The following is an 18,852-nucleotide window of genomic DNA, read 5'->3' as shown; positions in this document are numbered from 1 at the left end:
GGGAAGGTCATTATATCTCTTTCATGTTTGAAGGATATTTTCACCAGATATACTATTCTAGTGTAAAAATTTTTTCCTTCAGCTCTTTAAATATGTCATGCCACTTTCTCTTGGCCTGTAAGGTTTCCACTCAAATGTCTGCTGCCAGCTGTATTGGAGCTCCATTGTATGTTATTTATTTTCTCCTGCTGCTTTTAGGATCCTTTCTTATTCTTGATTTTTAGTAGTTTGATTATTAAATGCCTTGAGGTAGTCCTATTTGGGTTAAATCTGCTTGGTGTTCTATAACCCTCTTGTTCTTGAATATTGATATCTTTCTCTAGGTTGGCAAAATTCTGTTATTTTCTCTTTGAATAAATTTTCCACCCTGATCTCACCCTCTACATCCTCTTTAAGGCTAATAACTCTTAGATTTTCCCTTTTGGGACTGTTTTCTAGATCCTGTAAGCCCACTTCATTGTTTTCTATTCTTTGTTCTTTTGTCTCTCTATGTTCTAACAGCCTGTCTTCAAGCTTAATAATTCCTTCCTCTGCTTGATCAATTCTGCTGTTAGTAGACTGTAGTGCCTTCTTTCATATATCAATTGCATTTTTCAACTCCAGAATTTCTGCTTCTTTTTAATTATTTCAATCCCTTTATTAAATTTATCTGATAGGATTCTGAATAGTTTTTTGTGTTATCTTGAATTTCGTTGAGGTTCTTTGAAACAGCTATAATATTTTGAATTCTCTTTCTGAAAGCTCACATATCCCTGTCTCTCCAGGCTTGGTCCCTTAGTGCCTTGTTTAGTTAATTTGGTGAGGTCATACTTTCCTGGATGGTCTTGATGCTTGTAGATCTTCATCAGTGTCTGTGCATTGAAGAGTTAAATATTTATTCTAGGCTTGCAAAAGTTAAGTGACTAGCCTGAGATTGCCCAGCGTGGTAGGCTGAATAATGGCACCCCAAAAATGTCCATGCCCTAATCCCTGAAACCTGTAAGAAATGTTACCTTACATGATAAAGGACTTTGTCAATGTGATTCGGAATCTCAAGTTGGGGGCCTATGTGTGTGGGCCCAATGTAATCAGATAGGTCCTTATAAGAGAGGGCAGTAGAAAATGTTGAAGACTGAAGCATAAGTTTGAAGTGATGGGAGGAAGTGGTCATGAGCCAAGGAATGCAGCTAGATTCTAAAGCTGGAAGAAGCAAGAAACAGATTCTTCTCTGGAGGATCCAGAAGGAAACAGCCCTATGGATGCCTTGATGTTAGAGCCCTGTAAGACTCATTTTGGGCATTTGAACAGCTCCAGAACTGTGAGAGAATAAATGTGTGTTGTTTTAAGCTACTAAATTTGTGATCATTTGTTATATTAGCAAAATATGACTAATGTGCCTAGGAAATGCTCCTGCTCAGTATTTTCAGTGCCAGAATAGGGCTGATGGACGAGGCACTTTTAATATTGAACAGAAGTGATTCTTTCACTGTTACGCTCTATTTTTTGAGGTGGCTCGTCTTCTTCACCAGCTCACATATTATAAGTCACCTTTTGTAAAGTAGGTAAGGGAGTGACAAAAATTAGGCACAAAATAAACAATGATCATAATGATCTCCCTGAGTCATTGAGGAAGTAGTTAATTTATATTTGTTATCTTCTGTTTCAAAAGCCTATATAATAGATAATATGTTTCAGGGAAACTTTTCAGTCAAAAAAATTTTTTTTATGTTTATACTTTGGCAGTTGACTGGGCAGGCTGCAGTTATCTAGTAAGTTCATTATTTGGAAAAGACATTAAATGCAGGTTAAATAATGTCCTTTGGCTTGAATGGAAAAGAAAAAACAGGTGCCAGAAAACAGAAATACAAAAATCTGTCTAAAGGCACATGAAACACTCCTTCCTATCAGAGACTTACTGATACACTGATTATTAGAATTATTGGCCAGGCACGGTGGCTCATGCCTGTAATCCCAGCACCTGTGGAGGCTGAGGCAGGCAGATCACAGGGTCACAAGTTTGAGACCAGCCTGGCCAATATGGTGAAACCCTGTCTCTACTAAAAATACAAAAATTAGCCGGGCATGGTGGTGGGCACCTGTAGTCCCAGCTACTCAGGAAGCTGAGGCAGGAGAATCGCTTGAACCCGGGAGGTGGAGGTGGCAGTGAGCCAAGATCATGCCACTCCAGCCTGGGTGACAGAGTGAGACTCAGTCTCAAAAATAATTATTACAGGGTTTTCCAAGGCCCAAACGTGATACCTATTTTAGAATTAAAAAGTCCAGTATTGTCATATCATTCCTGCCACTATAAATTATCCTAAGTTTTGCTGCATATATGTAGGTATTTTATTTTCCAAAACTTTTTCTAAGTTGTCATTTGTGGGATAGCTACTCTGTACTAGACACTGTACTGGGTGCTTTCCATAGTTTATCACTAACCCTCACAATACCCTGCAAGAAGTTCTTATGATGACTATTGCACAAAAGAGGTGGTTACAAAACTTGCCCCAAATCACAGAGCTACAAAGTGAGACAAGTCTACTGTCATATTCTCTCTCCACTTTCCACACTGCTTCCTTGATAAAAGAATTAATGGTGTGCAATTAACCTCTAAATCAGCTTTTTGTCTTAAGAATCTTATACTTGTAAAATTCAATGTATGGAGGCAGAAATGAAGGAAAATCAGAAATGACACAGAAAATTTATGAACATGAATATTTAATATCTATTCCATTAGCAACCGTTGATTATAGAACAATTTTTAATGAATTGGATGGAGGAAAAATTCATTTCATTAACCTTTCATATAAATGTATTATTATTGAACCAAACAGGCCACTATACTTGCAACTCAGTTCGATGTTAATTAGATTACAGGCATAAGGCTTTAAATCAAAGAGAAACAAAAGAAGCCATCAGCAAGCTTCTCAGCCAATGCCTGTTTGTTTGGTGCCTAAAAATGGATTTTTTGCCAGCAGTATAATTTGCTATATTTCTTTTATCTTCTGATATTTTCAAGTGAATTTTCTCTTGCTTCTATTTGTTGACAGTTTATATTAAAAATAAAAATAAAATAAAACCTTGAGAATCAGCAAAGAACACATTCTTCATGTCACAATGTGTTTTACCTGATCAGCTGGGAGTAAATATTCCTACCTCTCCAGAAAACTACACTTCTATTTTTCACTTCTATTTTCTGTCGTATTGTATGCTGAAAGCACATGCAAAAGGACTGGGAGCTATTTTAGAAAACACCATTATTTAGTTTGGAACCCAGAATCAGAGGTCCAAATGCCCTAAACATAAATGTTCTAGCCAAATCTGCAGCTGTGAATTGTTTCTCTCTCTTAGGTTGACTTTTGGTACATTTAGAATCAATTTCTAAAGGAAACCTGCTCTCAGTTCTGATTGTTTCATATATCAGCTACTCTTTTCCCAAAATTAATGTTAAATTAATTGTATCAAAAGTGTTATTAAGGTGACAGGTTTATGAGAAAATCATATTTTAAAAAGGAATTAGAAATTTGATAAGAAGCCAAAGAAAAGACTAAAATGCCAGCCAGGAATTAAATAACTAAGTAGGTGTCATTTTCTAGCAGTGGCGGGAATCCCGAAGTACAATTTATGTCAGATTATAAAATGTGTATAGCATCACTTGGAGTTTCTCTCTTCTAAACTTAAAACATAAACAATGAAAGAAGTTTGCAGTCCCCTAGAGCAATGGTTCTGAATTTTCCATATCTTGTGCCTTCATTCTATGGGTGTAGTGTAGGAAATGTGTAAAGTCATGCCAAAAAAAAAAAAAAAAAAAAAAAAAAACAACAACCTAGAGAATTACCTGAACATTCTCCAAGAAATCATCTGTCTTTGGCATGAGTCCTGTGCCCCTGCCCTACCAATCCTCTCCCAGCCCTAGAACACAGCAAATGTGTGCTTTTATGCACGTAGCCTGGTCCTGGTCCTGAGCAATATGGTAAGACCAGAACCAGAATGGAAAAAATAGTAGTAGCAGAGAGAATGGTGGATTAGGAAAAAAACAGTGAAGCAAAAACATGGGAATTAAAGCAGCCAAAATTCTCACCAACTGTTGAAAAAAACACGTGGCATCTTGCCTACCATAATGTAACTACACCCAAACCATGTCAGATATCTATCTACTCCTTCCAGAAAGCAGTCTATGAAAAATTATTACTCTAAGTAGATATACACTGAGATATGGGCACTCTGCATAAGGCTTCTTCAGGCAGATGAAATTCTACCATTAATGACTTACTCTTTTGATCTTTCTGGCTATCAACTCTTTCTTTTCCCTTCAAATTATTCAAATGGAATTCTCTAGCATTATACCAGAAAGAAGAGCAAAGCAATACGCTAATGTGACACATCTCATGAAGTGTCAAAGTTATTTGAAGTTTTGAGAAGATAATTTTTTAAATTAATAAGCTTTATTTTTAGAGCAGTTTTAGGTTTAGCAAAATTGAGCAGACAGTAGAGAGTTTCCATATACTCCTGTCCTCATACATGTATAACCTCCCCCATTATTGACATCCCACACCACAGTGTTATATTATTTGTTATAATCTATAGAGGATTATCTTAATATAAAAATTATAGAATAAAATGAAGAATTCACACAGTTTTTTAAAAGAGGAAATACAAAGAAATGCCCATCTCTACTCCTCCTCTGGCTCCAATTCTTGGAATAGTCCCTCTCTTCTGACTTTAGGTGTTTGGGAAAGCAAAGTTCAAGAAATATTGCTGGCTTACTGACAACTAATACCTTTGTCAGTTGCTTCAATTGCTAGGGAGTAATAAGAGTCTCCAGAAAAGAATATGCTTCTGAGGAAGGGACCTGAACAGGGTGACATGAGTAAGTGATGAGAACAGAGCAGAAAGGCAAAAATATACGCCCAAAAAACACTTGCATAAATATTTCACACATTTTTCTACAGAATAAATTTAGAAGCCATGAGTGGTGGCTCACATTTGTAATTGCAGCACTTTGGGAGGTTGAGGTGAGAGGATCGCTTAAGTCCAGGCGTTCAAAACCAGCCTGGACAACATGGCAAGATCCTGTCTCTACAAAAAAAATTTTTTAATTAAAAATTAGCCAGGCATGGTGGCACATACCTGTAGTCCTAACTACTGGCAAGGCTAAGACAGGAAGAAAACTTGAGCCCAGGAGGTCAAGGCTTTCATGAGCCTTGATCACACCACTGTACTCCAGCCTGGGTAAAGGAGCGAGACTCTGTCCAAAAAAAAAAAAAAAAAAAAAAAAAAAAAAAAAAGAATACACTTCCCAGCCTACATTTTTCTCCGTCCCATGTTATATGATCTTTCTACATTGATATGTATGTAGGGTACCGTGTATCAAAATGAAAAAACAGGAAAAGAAAAATGACTGCCTCTCAATACTTACTAGTATAAAAATACAACATGTTTTATATCTTTTCAAAAAGAGGTTCCAGTTCTAAGCAAGGTGGAACAAGTACACTTCATTTAATCTTTTCCATTGAACACAACTACACCCTGAAAAGACTTCATAGTATAGCTTTCTGAAGACTCTGAAGAGTAAATGGTAGCAGGGGACTCAAGGGAGGAGAACAAAAGTCAAAGCAGTAACAAGCAAGCAGTGGGTTTCCTGATTTGTTTTGGTTTTTCTTTCCCATCTGGTGTTACCAGCTTGAATTCAAAGGCAGCTTCAAATCAGGATGCACTTACTGGGTGCAAACAGAAAGTGCACCAAGAAAAGCCTTCTCTTTGGTCAGAGAAGCAAAAAAGGGAACTCTTAAGGTCAGAAAGAATAAAGAAAATCTGGTTTTCTTAACATTCTCTCACAATCCACACTCCAGGCAAGTCAGCAGTAATGGGGATGACGAAAGCGGTGGAGGCGGCTGGGGCAGTGGCTCATGCCTCTCATCTCAGCACTGTGGGAGGCTGAGGCAGGAGGATCACTTGAGTCCAGGAGTTTGAGACCAGCCTGGACAACATAGTAAGACTCTCATCTCTAAAAAAAAAAAAAAAAAAAAAAAATTAATTAGCTGGGTTGGTGGCACACACCTGTACCCCCAGCTACTTGGGAGGTTGAGTTGGGAGGATCACTTGAGCCCAGGATGTCAAGGATGCAGTGAACCATGATCACACCACTGTGCTCCAGCCTGGGTGACAGAGCAAGACCCCAAAACAACAAGCAAAAGCAGTGTATAATGGGCAGGCATCTAAATTCTCAGGAAGGAGACCCTTCTCTCTGACTATAGGAGCTGTGGTCTTAAGGGTACAGATTAATTTACAATACTTTTTTCCTCTCTCTGCATTTTCACTGCTTGATACTTTATGTAGACATAATTACAGGATATGTATGGCAACACAGGGAAACTAAAGTCCTACCTTTTGGCTGGAGATTGGAAGGAAGACAGTCAGAGAGCTGGAAAGTGTTGAAGATATCAGATATAGGAGTGAGCTCATGAGAGCAATCCCATTATGTGGTGTATGGTTCTTGCCCTAAATAGCATGCCAAAGGCTGTGAAAAGTATAGGATAGGCTGCTCTCCAGTTCTCAGAACACTCAGTGGTGCATATGAAGGACAGGTCCTAGTAGAACAACAAAACCTGTGAAAAGTTAACTGACATTGGGAGTAAAGTCTATAAAATGTGTATTGAAACTTATCGCCGGAATCTAACTAGGTAAATTGTTTGTTAAACAAAACAATAACTACGTTCTTCTTAAAATATAAACAGGATATAAAGATTCATAAGATAATAACAAAATATCCAGAATATAAACCAAAGTTACTTGGCCTATGAAAGACCAAGGAAATCTCAACTCACAAGGAAATCAATCAATAGACAACAACTCTAAGATGACATAAAGGTTAAAATTATCACACAAAGATTTTAATAGTAGCTATTACAACCATTCTCTAAGAAGTAAAGGCAACCGTTATAACAAATGGAAAGACAGAAACACTCAGAAAAGAAATAAAAGATATAAAAATGAATAAGTAAATGTTTTAAAACATAAAAGTACAGTAACAGGCAGGGCGCAGTGGCTCAAGCCTGTAATCCCAGCACTTTAGGAGGCCAAGGCAGGAGGATCACTTGAGCCCAGAAGTTTGAGACCAGCCTAGATAACATAGCGAGATCCTCTCTCTAAAAAAAAAGAAAAAAAGTTTAAGTTAGCCAGGCATGGTAGTGCATACCTGTAGCCCCAGCTATGCAGGAGGCTTAAGTGGGAGGATCACTTGCACTCAGGGGTTCAAAGCTGCAGTGAGCCATGATCATACCACTGCGTTCCAGCCTGGATAACAGAGTAAGAACTTGTCTCAAAAAAAATTAATAGCATGCAAAATTCAATCATATTTCATACTGGCAAGGAACAACTGAAAACTGAACTTTCAAAAACAATAGCTCCAAAAAATGAATTATTTAGATGTAAGTGTAACAAAATATGTGTAAGAGATTTACAATGAAAACTAAAAAAATGCTCATGAAATAAATCAAAATGAAAACATAAATGGGGAAACGTAGCCTGTTTATGAACTGAAAGACTAACTATAGTTATGATGCCAGTTCTCCCAAAATTGAACCAATACAAATAGATTTAACATAATGCCAATGAAAAACAAGATATTTTGTACATATAGACATCTGAGTCTAAAAAGATTTATATGGAAAAGCAAAGAAACTAAAATAGCCAAAGCAATTTTGAAAAGAAAAAGTTGGATGCATCATAGAACCCAATTTTAAAACTTCCTAAAAAATTACAGTAATCAACACAATGTAATGAGAGAGGAGAAAGGAAGAAACGGGTCAGACAGGCAGTTAGGGTAGATCCTCTGTTGAATTCTTTCAAGCAAAAGAACAGCCTGCGGGCACATATAAGGGAACTTGCACAGTCGGGCTTGCCTAAGACATGCCCATAGCCACACAGATAAGAAAGGCTGCACAGGTGGCTTGCCCAAACACACCTGCAATGGAAAATTCCATTCCCTGAACATGTGCAGTAAGCGGAATAAAGCAATATGGAGTAACTCAAGCTTAGGGCCCACATGCGCATTAAAAGAATGGGATGGAACTACCAGAACTTTGTGCCTTATGCAAATAAGACACCCAGCCCTCATCAGTTTCTTATAAAAGTCTTTGCATTTCACTGTAAAAACAGTACCCCTCTTCTGGATCCCTTCATCGCAGCTGAGAGCTTTCTTCTTTCACTTATGAAACTTTCACTCCAACCTCATCCTTTGTGTCCCTGCTCCTTCATTCTCTTGGTCATGAGACAAAGAACTCTAGGTAATACCTCACAACTGAGACTGCTACATTGTGGTGCATTGGCGAGACTGTAACAGTAATGTTGTGAAGGGGTAGATAAATATCAATAGAACAGAATAGAGAGTCTAGGAATAGACCCACACAACTATGAACAACTGATTTTTTTACAAAGGTGGAAAAGGAACTAAAAAAGAAAGGAACTTACTCTTTTCAATAAATGGCATTGGAACAATTGGACATTCATATAAATAAAAATGAACCTAAAACACTGTTTTGCACCTTATATAAGAATTAACTCAAACTGGACCACAAATCTAAATGTGAACAAGTAAAACTATAAGAATTTTAGAAGAAAATGTTTGTAACCAAGCGTTAGATAAAAAGTTCTTAAACATGATAACAAGGAGGAATCTAAGCAAAAATGGAGAAGTAGATATCATAGCTCCAAGGGCCTGTCCCTCTGAAGCAATATCAAAAACTAAAGAAAAATTGTCAATACCAACTTTGTCAGAACTCTAGAACACAGTCACAGGTTTACACCAGGTAAAAAAAAAAAAAATCCAAATCCAGAAGAAAGCAACTTCCAAATGGCATAAAAGTCTTTGACATTTTAGCTTCACCTTGTCCCATCCTCCTCCCTGGCTTGTTGAGAGTCTTAAACTTGACATTCTGCATTCCTATAGTGAGAACTCCGTCTCTGGTTCTCTAGGGAGCAGAGCAAACTTTATCTTCAAATGATTGTGTTTATCTGGTCTAACCTGTCTGGGGACTACCTATATTATTAATGCAAGGTATCTGCCTTTGTTTCATCTACCTCAAAATTCCTTCAGGGAAGAAAAGCAGCAAATATTCCTCAAAAACACTGTATTGCAAACAAACAATCCCCAGCGACCTACACAAAAGACTGCAGATAGTCCCCAGTACACAGCCAATCTGTACAAACTTGGAGAATTTTTTTTCTTTTTTTTAGAGATAAGGTCTCACTCTGTTTCCCAGGCTGTAATGCAGTGGAACCATCATAGCTTACTACGGCTTTGAACTCTTGGGCTCGAGCAATTCTCCCACCTTAGCTTCCCAAGTAGCTAGGACTACAGGCACATGCCACTACATCTGACTAATATTTTAAATTTTGGTATAAAGAAATAGGGAGGGTGGCTGGTAAGATGGCCGAATAGGAGCAACTCCAGTCTGCAGCTCCCAGCGAGATCAATGCAGAAGGTGGGTGATTTCCCCATTGCTGGTGTGTGTCAGGTTTGTCAAAGATCAGATGGTGGTAGATGTGTGGTGTTATTTCTGAGGCCTCTGTTTTGTTCCATTGGTCTATATATCTGTTTTGGTACCAGTACCATGCTGTTTTGGTTACTGTAGCCTTGTAGTACAGTTTGAAGTCAGGAAGCGTGATGCCTCCAGCTTTGTTCTTCTTGCCCAGGATTGTCTTGGCTATGTGGGCTCTTTTTTGGTTCCATATGAACTTTAAAGTAGTTTTTTCCAATTCTGTGAAGAAAGTCAGTGGTAGCTTGATGGAGATTAACATTGAATCTATAAATTACTTTGGGTAATAAGGCCATTTTCACAATATTGATTCTTCCTATCCATGAGCATGGAATGTTTTTCCATTTGTTTATGTGCTCTCTTATTTCCATGAGCAGTGGTTTGTAGTTCTCCTTGAAGAGGTCTGTCACATCCCTTGTAAGTTGTATTCCTAGGTATTTTATTCTCTTAGTAGCAGTTGTGAATGGGAGTTCACTCATGATTTGGCTCTCTGTTTGTCTGTTATTGGTGTATAGGAATGCTTGTGATTTTTGCACATTGGTTTTGTATCCTGAGACTTTGCTGAAGTTGCTTATCAGCTTAAGGAGGTTTGGGGCTGAGATGTTGGGGTTTTCTCAATATACAATCGTGTCATCTGCAAACAGAGACAATTTGACCTCCTCTCTTCCTATTTGTATACGCTTTATTGCTTTTTCTTGCCTGATTGCCCTGGTGAGAACTTCCAATACTATGTTGAATAGGAGTGGTGAGAGAGGGCATCCTTGTCTTGTGCCAGTTTTCAAAGGGAATGCTTCCAGTTTTTGCCCATTCAGTAGGATATTGGCTGTGGGTTTGTCATAAACAGCTCTTATTATGCTGAGATATGTTCCATCTTACTTAGTTTATTGAGAGGTTTTAGCATGAAAGGCTGTTGAATTTTGTTGAAGGCCTTTCCTGCCTCTATTGAGATAATCATGTGGTTTTTGTCATTGGTTCTGTTTATGTGATGGATTACGTTTATTGATTTGCGTATATTGAACCAGCCTTGCATCCCAGGGATGAAGCCATCTTGATCATGGTGGATAAGCTTTTTGATGTGCTGCTGGATTCGGTTTGCCAGTATTTTATTGAGGATTTTTGCATCGATGTTCATCAGGGATATTGGTCTGAAATTCCCTTTTTTTGTGTGTGTCTCTGCCAGCCTTTGGTATCAGGATGATGCTGGCCTCATAAAATGAGTTAGGGAGGATTCCTTCTTTTTCTATTGATTGGAATAGTTTCAGAAGCAATGGTATCAGCTCCTCTTTGTACCTCTGGTAGAATTCGCCTGTGAATCTGTCTGGTCCCAGACTTTTTTTGTTTGGTAGGCTATTAGTTATTGCCTCAATTTCAGAACCTGTTATTGGTCTATTCAGGGATTCAACTTCTTCCTGGTTTAGTCTTGGGTGAGTGTACGTGTCGAGGAATTTATCCATTTCTTCTAGATTTTCTAGTTTATTTGCATAGAGGTGTTTATAGTATTCTCTGATGGTAGTTTGTATTTCTGTGGGATCAGTGGTGATATCCCCTGTATCATTTTTTATCACGTCTATTTGATTCTTCTCTCTTTTCTTGTTTATTTTTCTTGCTAGTGGTCTATTTTGTTGATCTTTTAAAAAAACTAGCTCCTGTCTTCATTGATTTTTTGAAGGGTTTTTTGTGTCTCTATCTCCTTCAGTTCTGCTCTGATCTTAGTTATTTCTTGCCTTCTGCTAGTTTTTGAATGTGTTTGCTCTTGCTTCTCTAGTTCTTTTAATTGTGATGTTAGGGTATCGATTTTAGATCTCTCCTGCTTTCTCTTGTGGGCATTTAGTGCTATAAATTTCCCTCTACACACTGCTTTAAATGTTTCCTAGAGATTCTGGTACATTGTGCCTTTGTTCTCATTGGTTTCAAAGAACATCTTTATTTCTGCCTTCATTTTGTTATGTACCCAGTAGTTATTCAGGGGCAGGTTGTTCAGTTTCCATTTAATTGTGTGGTTTTGAGTGAGATTCTTAATCTTGAGTTCTAATTTGATTGCACTGTGGTCTGAGAGACAGTTTGTTGTGATTTCTGTTCTTTTATATTTGCTGAGGAGTGTTTTACTTCCAATCATGTGGTCAATTTTAGAATAAGTGTGATGTGGTGCTGAGAAGAATGTATATTCTGTTGATTTGGGGTGGAGAGTTCTGTAGATGTCTATTAGGTTCGCTTGGTCCAGAGCTGAGTTCAAGTCCTGGATATCCTTGTTAATTTTCTGTCTCGTTGATCTAATATTGACAGTGGGGTGTTAAAGTCTCCCATTATTATTGTGTGGGCGTCTAAGTCTCTTTGTAGGTCTCTAAGAACTTGCTTTATGAATCTGGGTGCTCCTATATTGGTTGCATATATATTTAGGATAGTTAGCTCTTCTTGTTGAATTGATCCCTTTACCATTATGTAATGGCCTTCTTTGTCTCTTTTGATCTTTGTTGGTTTAAAGGCTGTTTTTATCAGAGACCAGGATTGCAACCTTTGCTTTTTTTTTTTTTTTTTTTTTTTTTTTTGCTTTCTATTTGCTTGGTAGATCTTCCTCCATCCCTTTCTTTTGAGCCTGAGTATATCTTTGCACGTGAGATGGATCTCCTGAATACAGCACACTGATGGGTCTTAACTCTTTATCCAATTTGCCAGTCTGTATCTTTTAATTGGGGGGACATTTAGCAATTATACTTATGGAGATAGAGTAGAATGATGGTTAGCAGAGTCTGGGAAAGGGTAGTGTGTGTGTGGGGGCGAGTAAGGTGAGATAGTTAATGAGTAAAAAAATATAGTTAGATAGAATGAATAAGATCTAGTATTTGGTAGCACAACAGGATAACTATAGTCTACAATAATTTATTGTACATTTAAAAATAACTAAAAGAGTATAATTGGATTGTTTGCAACACAGAGAAAGGATAAATGCTTGTGGTGATGGATACCCCATTTACTCTGATGTGATTATTATGCGTTGTATGCTTGTATTAAACTATCTTATGTATCCCATAAATATATATACCTACTGTGTACCTGCAAAAATTAAAAATATAAAGTTTTCAAAAATCAGTTTTTCTTTTAAAACCAAGGTTTACATATTCTCTAATTTTATCGTTTTCCATCACAATTGAACAAAGTTGTTTTGTATACATACAGTGATATTAAAGTTTTTTAGTTTTGGCCTCTTATAATCATTTTTGCTTTTGACCCAGTTGTGTTAAATTATAAATCAGTGGTGCTGCTTTTTAAAAACTAGCATCAGCATTTCTATTTTCCCCATTTCTAATCATCTTTAAAATAAAGGGAAAATTTAGTAAAAAAGTCATGTGATTTACAAGTATAGTTGAACAAAGATAGTGATTATATGGAAAGCATATATTCACTAGAAGATATGAAACCATGTTATAATTAGAAATAATTATTCTTCAGGAGATTTTAAAAGTTCAAATTCCAAATTTGAAATATGGACTAAGAATATTAAAGTAGGCCAGGCATGGTGGCTCATGCCTGTAATCCAGCACTTTGGGAAGCCAAGGTGGGTAGATCATTTGAGGTCAGGAGTTTGATACCAGCCTGGCCAACATGGTGAAACCCCGCCTCCACTAAAAATTAAAAAGTTAGCCGGGAGTGGTGGTGCGCACCTGAACTTCCAGCTACTTGGGAGGCTGAGGCAGGAGAATCACTTGAACTGGGGAGGTGGAGGTTGCAGCGAGCTGAGACTGTGCCACTTCACTCCAGCCTGGGTGACAGCAAGACTCTGTCTCAAAAAAAAAAAAATTAAATTATAACATTTGAAAATACAGATAAAATCAAAGGCAGATTATTTGCAAATACTTGAAATAAGTACTAGGTTATGCATTGTACATATGAGTATATACTATTCTATATATCATTACATATTACATATATTTATTACATATGTTGTTATGCACATGTACCTGTGAACATGGTAGTTTACCTCGTTACTCATTTAGGCCAAGGGAGAGTAGAATATTAGGTTAGTGTTTGGTTCAGTGACATTTTGGAATTCTGAACCAGGAATGATGTGTTGAAAGTAAAGACTAAAGGTCTTTCCTTGCTTCCAGAGGTACTTGCAGAGTGAATTGTTTACTGTTTCACTTATTTAGCCTTTCAGTGTTTTTATTTCAACCCTCTGGGGTGAGAGAAATGCCATTTAGTAAAAAGCAAATGCTAATAATACTAACAATTTTAACAATAGGGCATAAATACTTTGGTCATTAATTACATTTTTGTTACCTCTGAAATTTTACAGCATTAGTTACTTTTAGTTATCATTTACTGCAGCCAGCAGTCAAGACACTTAGAGCTTTTTATATTTTCCCCTCTTGACTGTGAGCACCTTGAGGGTGCTCTTGTCTTGTTTTGTGTGTGTGTGTGTGTGTGTGTGTGTGTGTGTGTATGTGTCACAGTGCCTGGCACTGTTGATTTTTAGGGAATGTTAATTGTGAGAAAGAAGTAATGGAAACTTATTCTTGTAATCCAGTTATCTTTATATGATTTGTGAAGTCATCTAGTAGTATGCATGGAATAATCACTGTGGTGTATTTGTGGTGACCAACAAGAAAATAAATGAATGGAAGACTTGAAAATCTAGGCATCCCACTTTAGTCCAGTGTATTAACTAGCTCCCTATACATTTCTCTTCTTCTTGGCTAAAGCTTCAGCCTAAAATCATTGTACTTAGGGTATAGGTGTTCTCAACAGTTAGTCCATGTTGCCCTTTCTTCTCCATCTGCTGCCAAACCAATGACCAGCATGTGGTGTATGTTTGGTAAGTTCATGAAGTAAGTGTGTATGTGATCTGATGTTGACTGGGCACCAAGTATTCAACATTGCCCTAGAGACACCCATCTTTGGCATGCTGCACATATACTGCGTCCGTATATATAAGTTTGTACCTCTCCCAGATGAAGTGGCTTTCTGTGAGACCTGTGATAATAAGATAAACATTAGTAGCTGGAACCCATAGAAGGAGAAGCAGATAGGCTATTGGCAGGTCACATCAATTTTCCTGAAGCTTGGATAAACAGCTGTGAATCTCAACATATCCTGACCTTTCCTTTGGAGAAGGCTGGCAAGCCTATGGGTGGCTGTTATCTCGCTCAGAACTTGGTAATACCAATTTATTTTAGTCAGGTGGCTTACATTTTGTCTGGGAGCCTTACAGCAATGAGAATTCTCAATTATATAGTTTCTTGATTGCTCATAGTCTTTTATGGAACAAGAGAAAGAATGAATGAGACAGTGATAGAAATTGAATAATATTATATTGAATGCTAAAATATTTAAAATATTTATTGGACTCTCTTGTATTCTGTTAGTCTATAATTATGTGTTCTTATTAAGATTCTTTTCCCATTAGCTAATAACAAAAATAGCTAATTTCGTTGGGTGCTTAACTCTTTGCCAAGTACTGTACTAGATTCTCTTTATTCTATTTCAATAACTTACAATCTAGGTTTTATCATCAGCTTGAACTCCATAGTGACATCTCTCTCACAAAAGTATAAAGAACTCATTTTTATTCAACAGCCATTTGTACATGCAATGAATATTGCATGGATAAATGTTGGGAGAGCCCCACTCTTTGAGTTTGGAACAGGGAGTTGTCAGAGCTGTACTCATTATGCTATCTTTACAGGGATACAGTCCTAAGCTTTTAACAGGTAAATCTTATAAAGTTGGATTAGGGACTCTGGAAGGGCATAAGGGAAGACCAAAGATGACCTTTGAACCTTCTCTCCTATACCACTTTTTAAAATCTTTTCTTGAAGAAAGGAAACCACGATTGTGGGAGGCATAGTCCAGTCTTACCTTTTCTTATCTAATTTGTAAGCGTTCTAAGAAAACAAAACATGCACCTTCTCCTTGAGCTCCTGTGTGAACATGAGACCAAAGCTTGCATTTAACACTGAACTTTACCTACCTCCCTAGCAGTAGGTAAATCATACTTTTCAGTGCTTTTATTTGGCAGACAGGAAAATCAGTTGCCCTCTCAAGTAAGTAATGTTTTGCTTCAAATATGTAAGAAGTTGTCAGAATTCATTGATACTAACTTAAGATTTTTTCTTATAATATGTGAAATCAGTAACTAAGACATTTTTTGTGTCTCTTAATAAGTTTACAGTTATTTGGCATATTTGTATATAAAAACATAAATATGTATATTTTTAGTTTAGTTTTAATATAGCATTTCTGTACTTATGTAAACTATAGTTATTTTTAGTTGGAATATACTGTTGCCTCTTGCAATATAGAAACTACCTAAAAAGTGAAATGAAAAAGGTAATGAAAAATGTCTGTAAACACATTAAAGATTAAAACAGTGGCTGAGTCCAGTGAAGGGAAGTGATCCTATGAATTAGTAATGAAAGTGCATTTACAGGTTATTATCTTACTGGGGTCTGAGTTTTAACAGCTACTGGTACTTTAATAGAAGCCTCAGTAGTCTGTAATAATTTGAGTATTCATTCTGTTTATGGATTGTTTTTTAATAGAAAGACTGAATGGTGTTGCCTCTCTTAAATTACCTCAAATAGTCATTATAAAAGTAAGATAAGTAAATATATCTTGTAAACACGAAAGGTGCTTTCTCACTCTCTGTGTATATGCATTTGTAATATAAAATTTTAAAATTATATATTTTTTATTGAGTGGTAGTTTTAAGAGTTTGAAACTTCATTTAGATCCCATGAATACAATTTGTGACAATTTCTAAGTATATTGGGTTGAAAAAAAATAAGTTTGTGTTATAAACAGAATTGTAAGAATATTTCAGTTGAATAGGAGACCAAGTATTTTAGAAGCAGATGTTGTCATATAAGCAATGAATATGTTAATTATATGTTATTTGTATGTATTATTTAATTAGGTAAACACCTAATTTGCTGGTTGTATACAAGTAACACTTTGTCACCTGCTTGGTTTTACTCTGTGTAGTTGAAAACAAACTGCAGGCTGGGTGCAGTGGCTTATGCCTGTAATCTCAGCACTTTGGGAGGCTGAGGTGGGAGGATCGCTTGAGCCCAGGAGTTCAAGGCTGCAGTGAGCTAGGATTGCGCCACTGCACTCAAGCCTGGTTGAAAGAGTGAGACCCTCTGTCTATTAAAAGAACGAGAAAGAGAAAAGAAAACAAATGGTAATTTCTTAAAACTATTCTAAAATTCTAAAATTTAAATATTTAAATATCTTACTAATTCTCTGGTCTTTTCTGCAGTTAGTTAGAAGGAGGAATGTTTTCCTATAATCACAATTGATAATACTAGTTTTTAAAATAATTCACTTAAAGAATACAAAGGATAATAACCTTTTTTGGTTTCTAAGCAAAGCACACATATAGGTAATTGCTTTTAAATATTATGTGTGAAACAACACATTAAAAGTAAGTAGCCATGTTGTGTCACTCATTATTAAAATTATCTTAACAGTAATCACACACTCATTTGTTCCTTTGTAATTATTTAAGGGGGGAAATAGAAAATAAGTAGAATTCATCTCATTTATTTTTGCACTGTACTGGATACTTAGGTGAGATATAAAGAAATCTTCAAGTCCCTTTCCTGAGGAGCTTATGGCATTAAAGGTGGGATAAGAAATATTTTTAAAATACTTCAAAAACAATAAAAGTAACGTGTGAATAAATACCAAAGAATGTGATAAAATTGATGTGTCTTAGAAGTGAAAAGATGAAAATTTTAAATAGAAGTTGCCTGATAAAAGTATGCTTATGATGTTAGAAGTTAGTTCATTTCATTACCAACTGTTCACTAGGTTTTTAAATCAAGTACATCTCAATCTTAGTTCTGCTGACCTGTTGTTCTAGTAAAGAATCACCATCAGCCTTGTTGGAGCACAGGCATTATATATCTTATATATCTTTTATTTCTAGGCATACTTCCGACAGGGTGTTGCCCTCCAGTACCTTGGACGTCATGCCGATGCCCTGGCAGCCTTTGCATCTGGACTGGCTCAAGACCCCAAGAGTCTCCAGCTTCTGGTGGGGATGGTGGAAGCCGCCATGAAATCTCCCATGAGAGGTAAATATGATAAAAGTACTTGGTATAGCATTAATTTAAAGAAGATCATTTCTAGCCTTCCAAGACTTTAGGCTCAGGCACAGAGAATTGATAGGTTATCAAATTTGCTAAGATTTGATATTTTAGACCAAGGAAGATCAAGAATCACTGCCAGCAAGTGATCTTAATGAGGCAGAATAGTATGGTAGAAGGGCCACTCACCTAGAAGTTTGTGGACCTATATTACATTCTTAAATTTTTCATTAACTAACTGTATGACAGTGGGTAAATGGATCAACTTCTTTGGCTTTCGGGATTATTTAAAAACCCTTATAGTTTTTCTGTAGTCTGAAATTCTGTAATTCTAAACCACAGCACTTTTAGTAGGAAATTGAATCTCAGATGGACCAATATATGCCTTCTAGAAATACTCAAATAAGACATTTGACATTCTTATATTTCATAAAAGAAATACGTATCTAATTGTAGGCTGTGTCTCAAATTTTTCAGAGGAGCATTAAAAGATTATGTTGAAATAAAAAAAGAAAAAAACAAGACAGATACCAGTTTACATATTTTCTGCCTGTTCTTACTTCTACTTTATGCTGGTTGGTATTCTGCAACAAACAAAAGAATGGATTGAAAATGGTACTGTAGAGGTTGGAGGAGTTCTGAGGCCCAAAACAGATTGGCTTCATTTTGAGGAATGTTGATTTTTGAGGAATGAATTCTTGGGAAGATTTGACTAAAAGTATGTATAGCAATTGCTATCTTTGGGGAGTGATGGAGACACCGAGGCAGATTTATGGTAGACAGTCGACAGCTAATAATGATTCATTTTAATCAGGGTATGTCAAGCAGAACTGTTTTACAGTCTGAAGTGGTATGTTGTTGAATTTTTCATATGGAAAAATGAACCTAAAATTTTTGATGGCAGCATCATTCAACATTTTATCTAGTTTTGAAAATGTTCGCAGCCTTAGATATTTTTAATATAGTGGCTAGTATTATACTTGGCTCAAAGTATGTGCCAAATAAAAGTTTGATAAACTAAACAGTACTCATTTGGTCTCTGGGTAATTCATAGCTATAAAAAAATTTTCCTGAAATTCAGGGATTTCATATTTTAGGAAGAAAGTGTTAAGAAAACCTCTCTCTTCATGCGATTTTATAAACTCTACAAAGCTGAGGTTTTGCCACAGGCTGAAACCTCCTGGGGACCTGCTGTTAATAAACTCTGACTGGCCAGGTGTGTTGGCTTATGCCTGTAATCCCAGCAC

The 18,852-nt window shown here is 36.6% G+C and overlaps 1 protein-coding gene across 4 annotated transcripts in view; it reads left to right on the top strand.

Annotated features, from left to right (window-relative positions):
* The window catches only part of TTC28 (tetratricopeptide repeat domain 28), a 704,109-nt gene that overhangs the window by 352,227 nt on the left and 333,030 nt on the right, over nucleotides 1–18,852 (top strand). For all 4 annotated transcript variants that reach the window (XM_034949042.3, XM_034949043.4, XM_057301024.2 and 1 more), the window contains one exon: nucleotides 17,446–17,593. In XM_034949042.3, the coding sequence (XP_034804933.2) occupies nucleotides 17,446–17,593 (148 nt within the window). The remainder of the gene's footprint in view (nucleotides 1–17,445; nucleotides 17,594–18,852) is intronic.

The sequence above is a fragment of the Pan paniscus genome, chromosome 23, assembly GCF_029289425.2.
Source record: "Pan paniscus chromosome 23, NHGRI_mPanPan1-v2.0_pri, whole genome shotgun sequence".
NCBI lineage: Eukaryota > Metazoa > Chordata > Mammalia > Primates > Hominidae > Pan > Pan paniscus.
The sequence above is the reverse complement of the archived record's forward strand: the minus strand, read 5'-3'. Positions and strand labels throughout refer to the sequence as shown.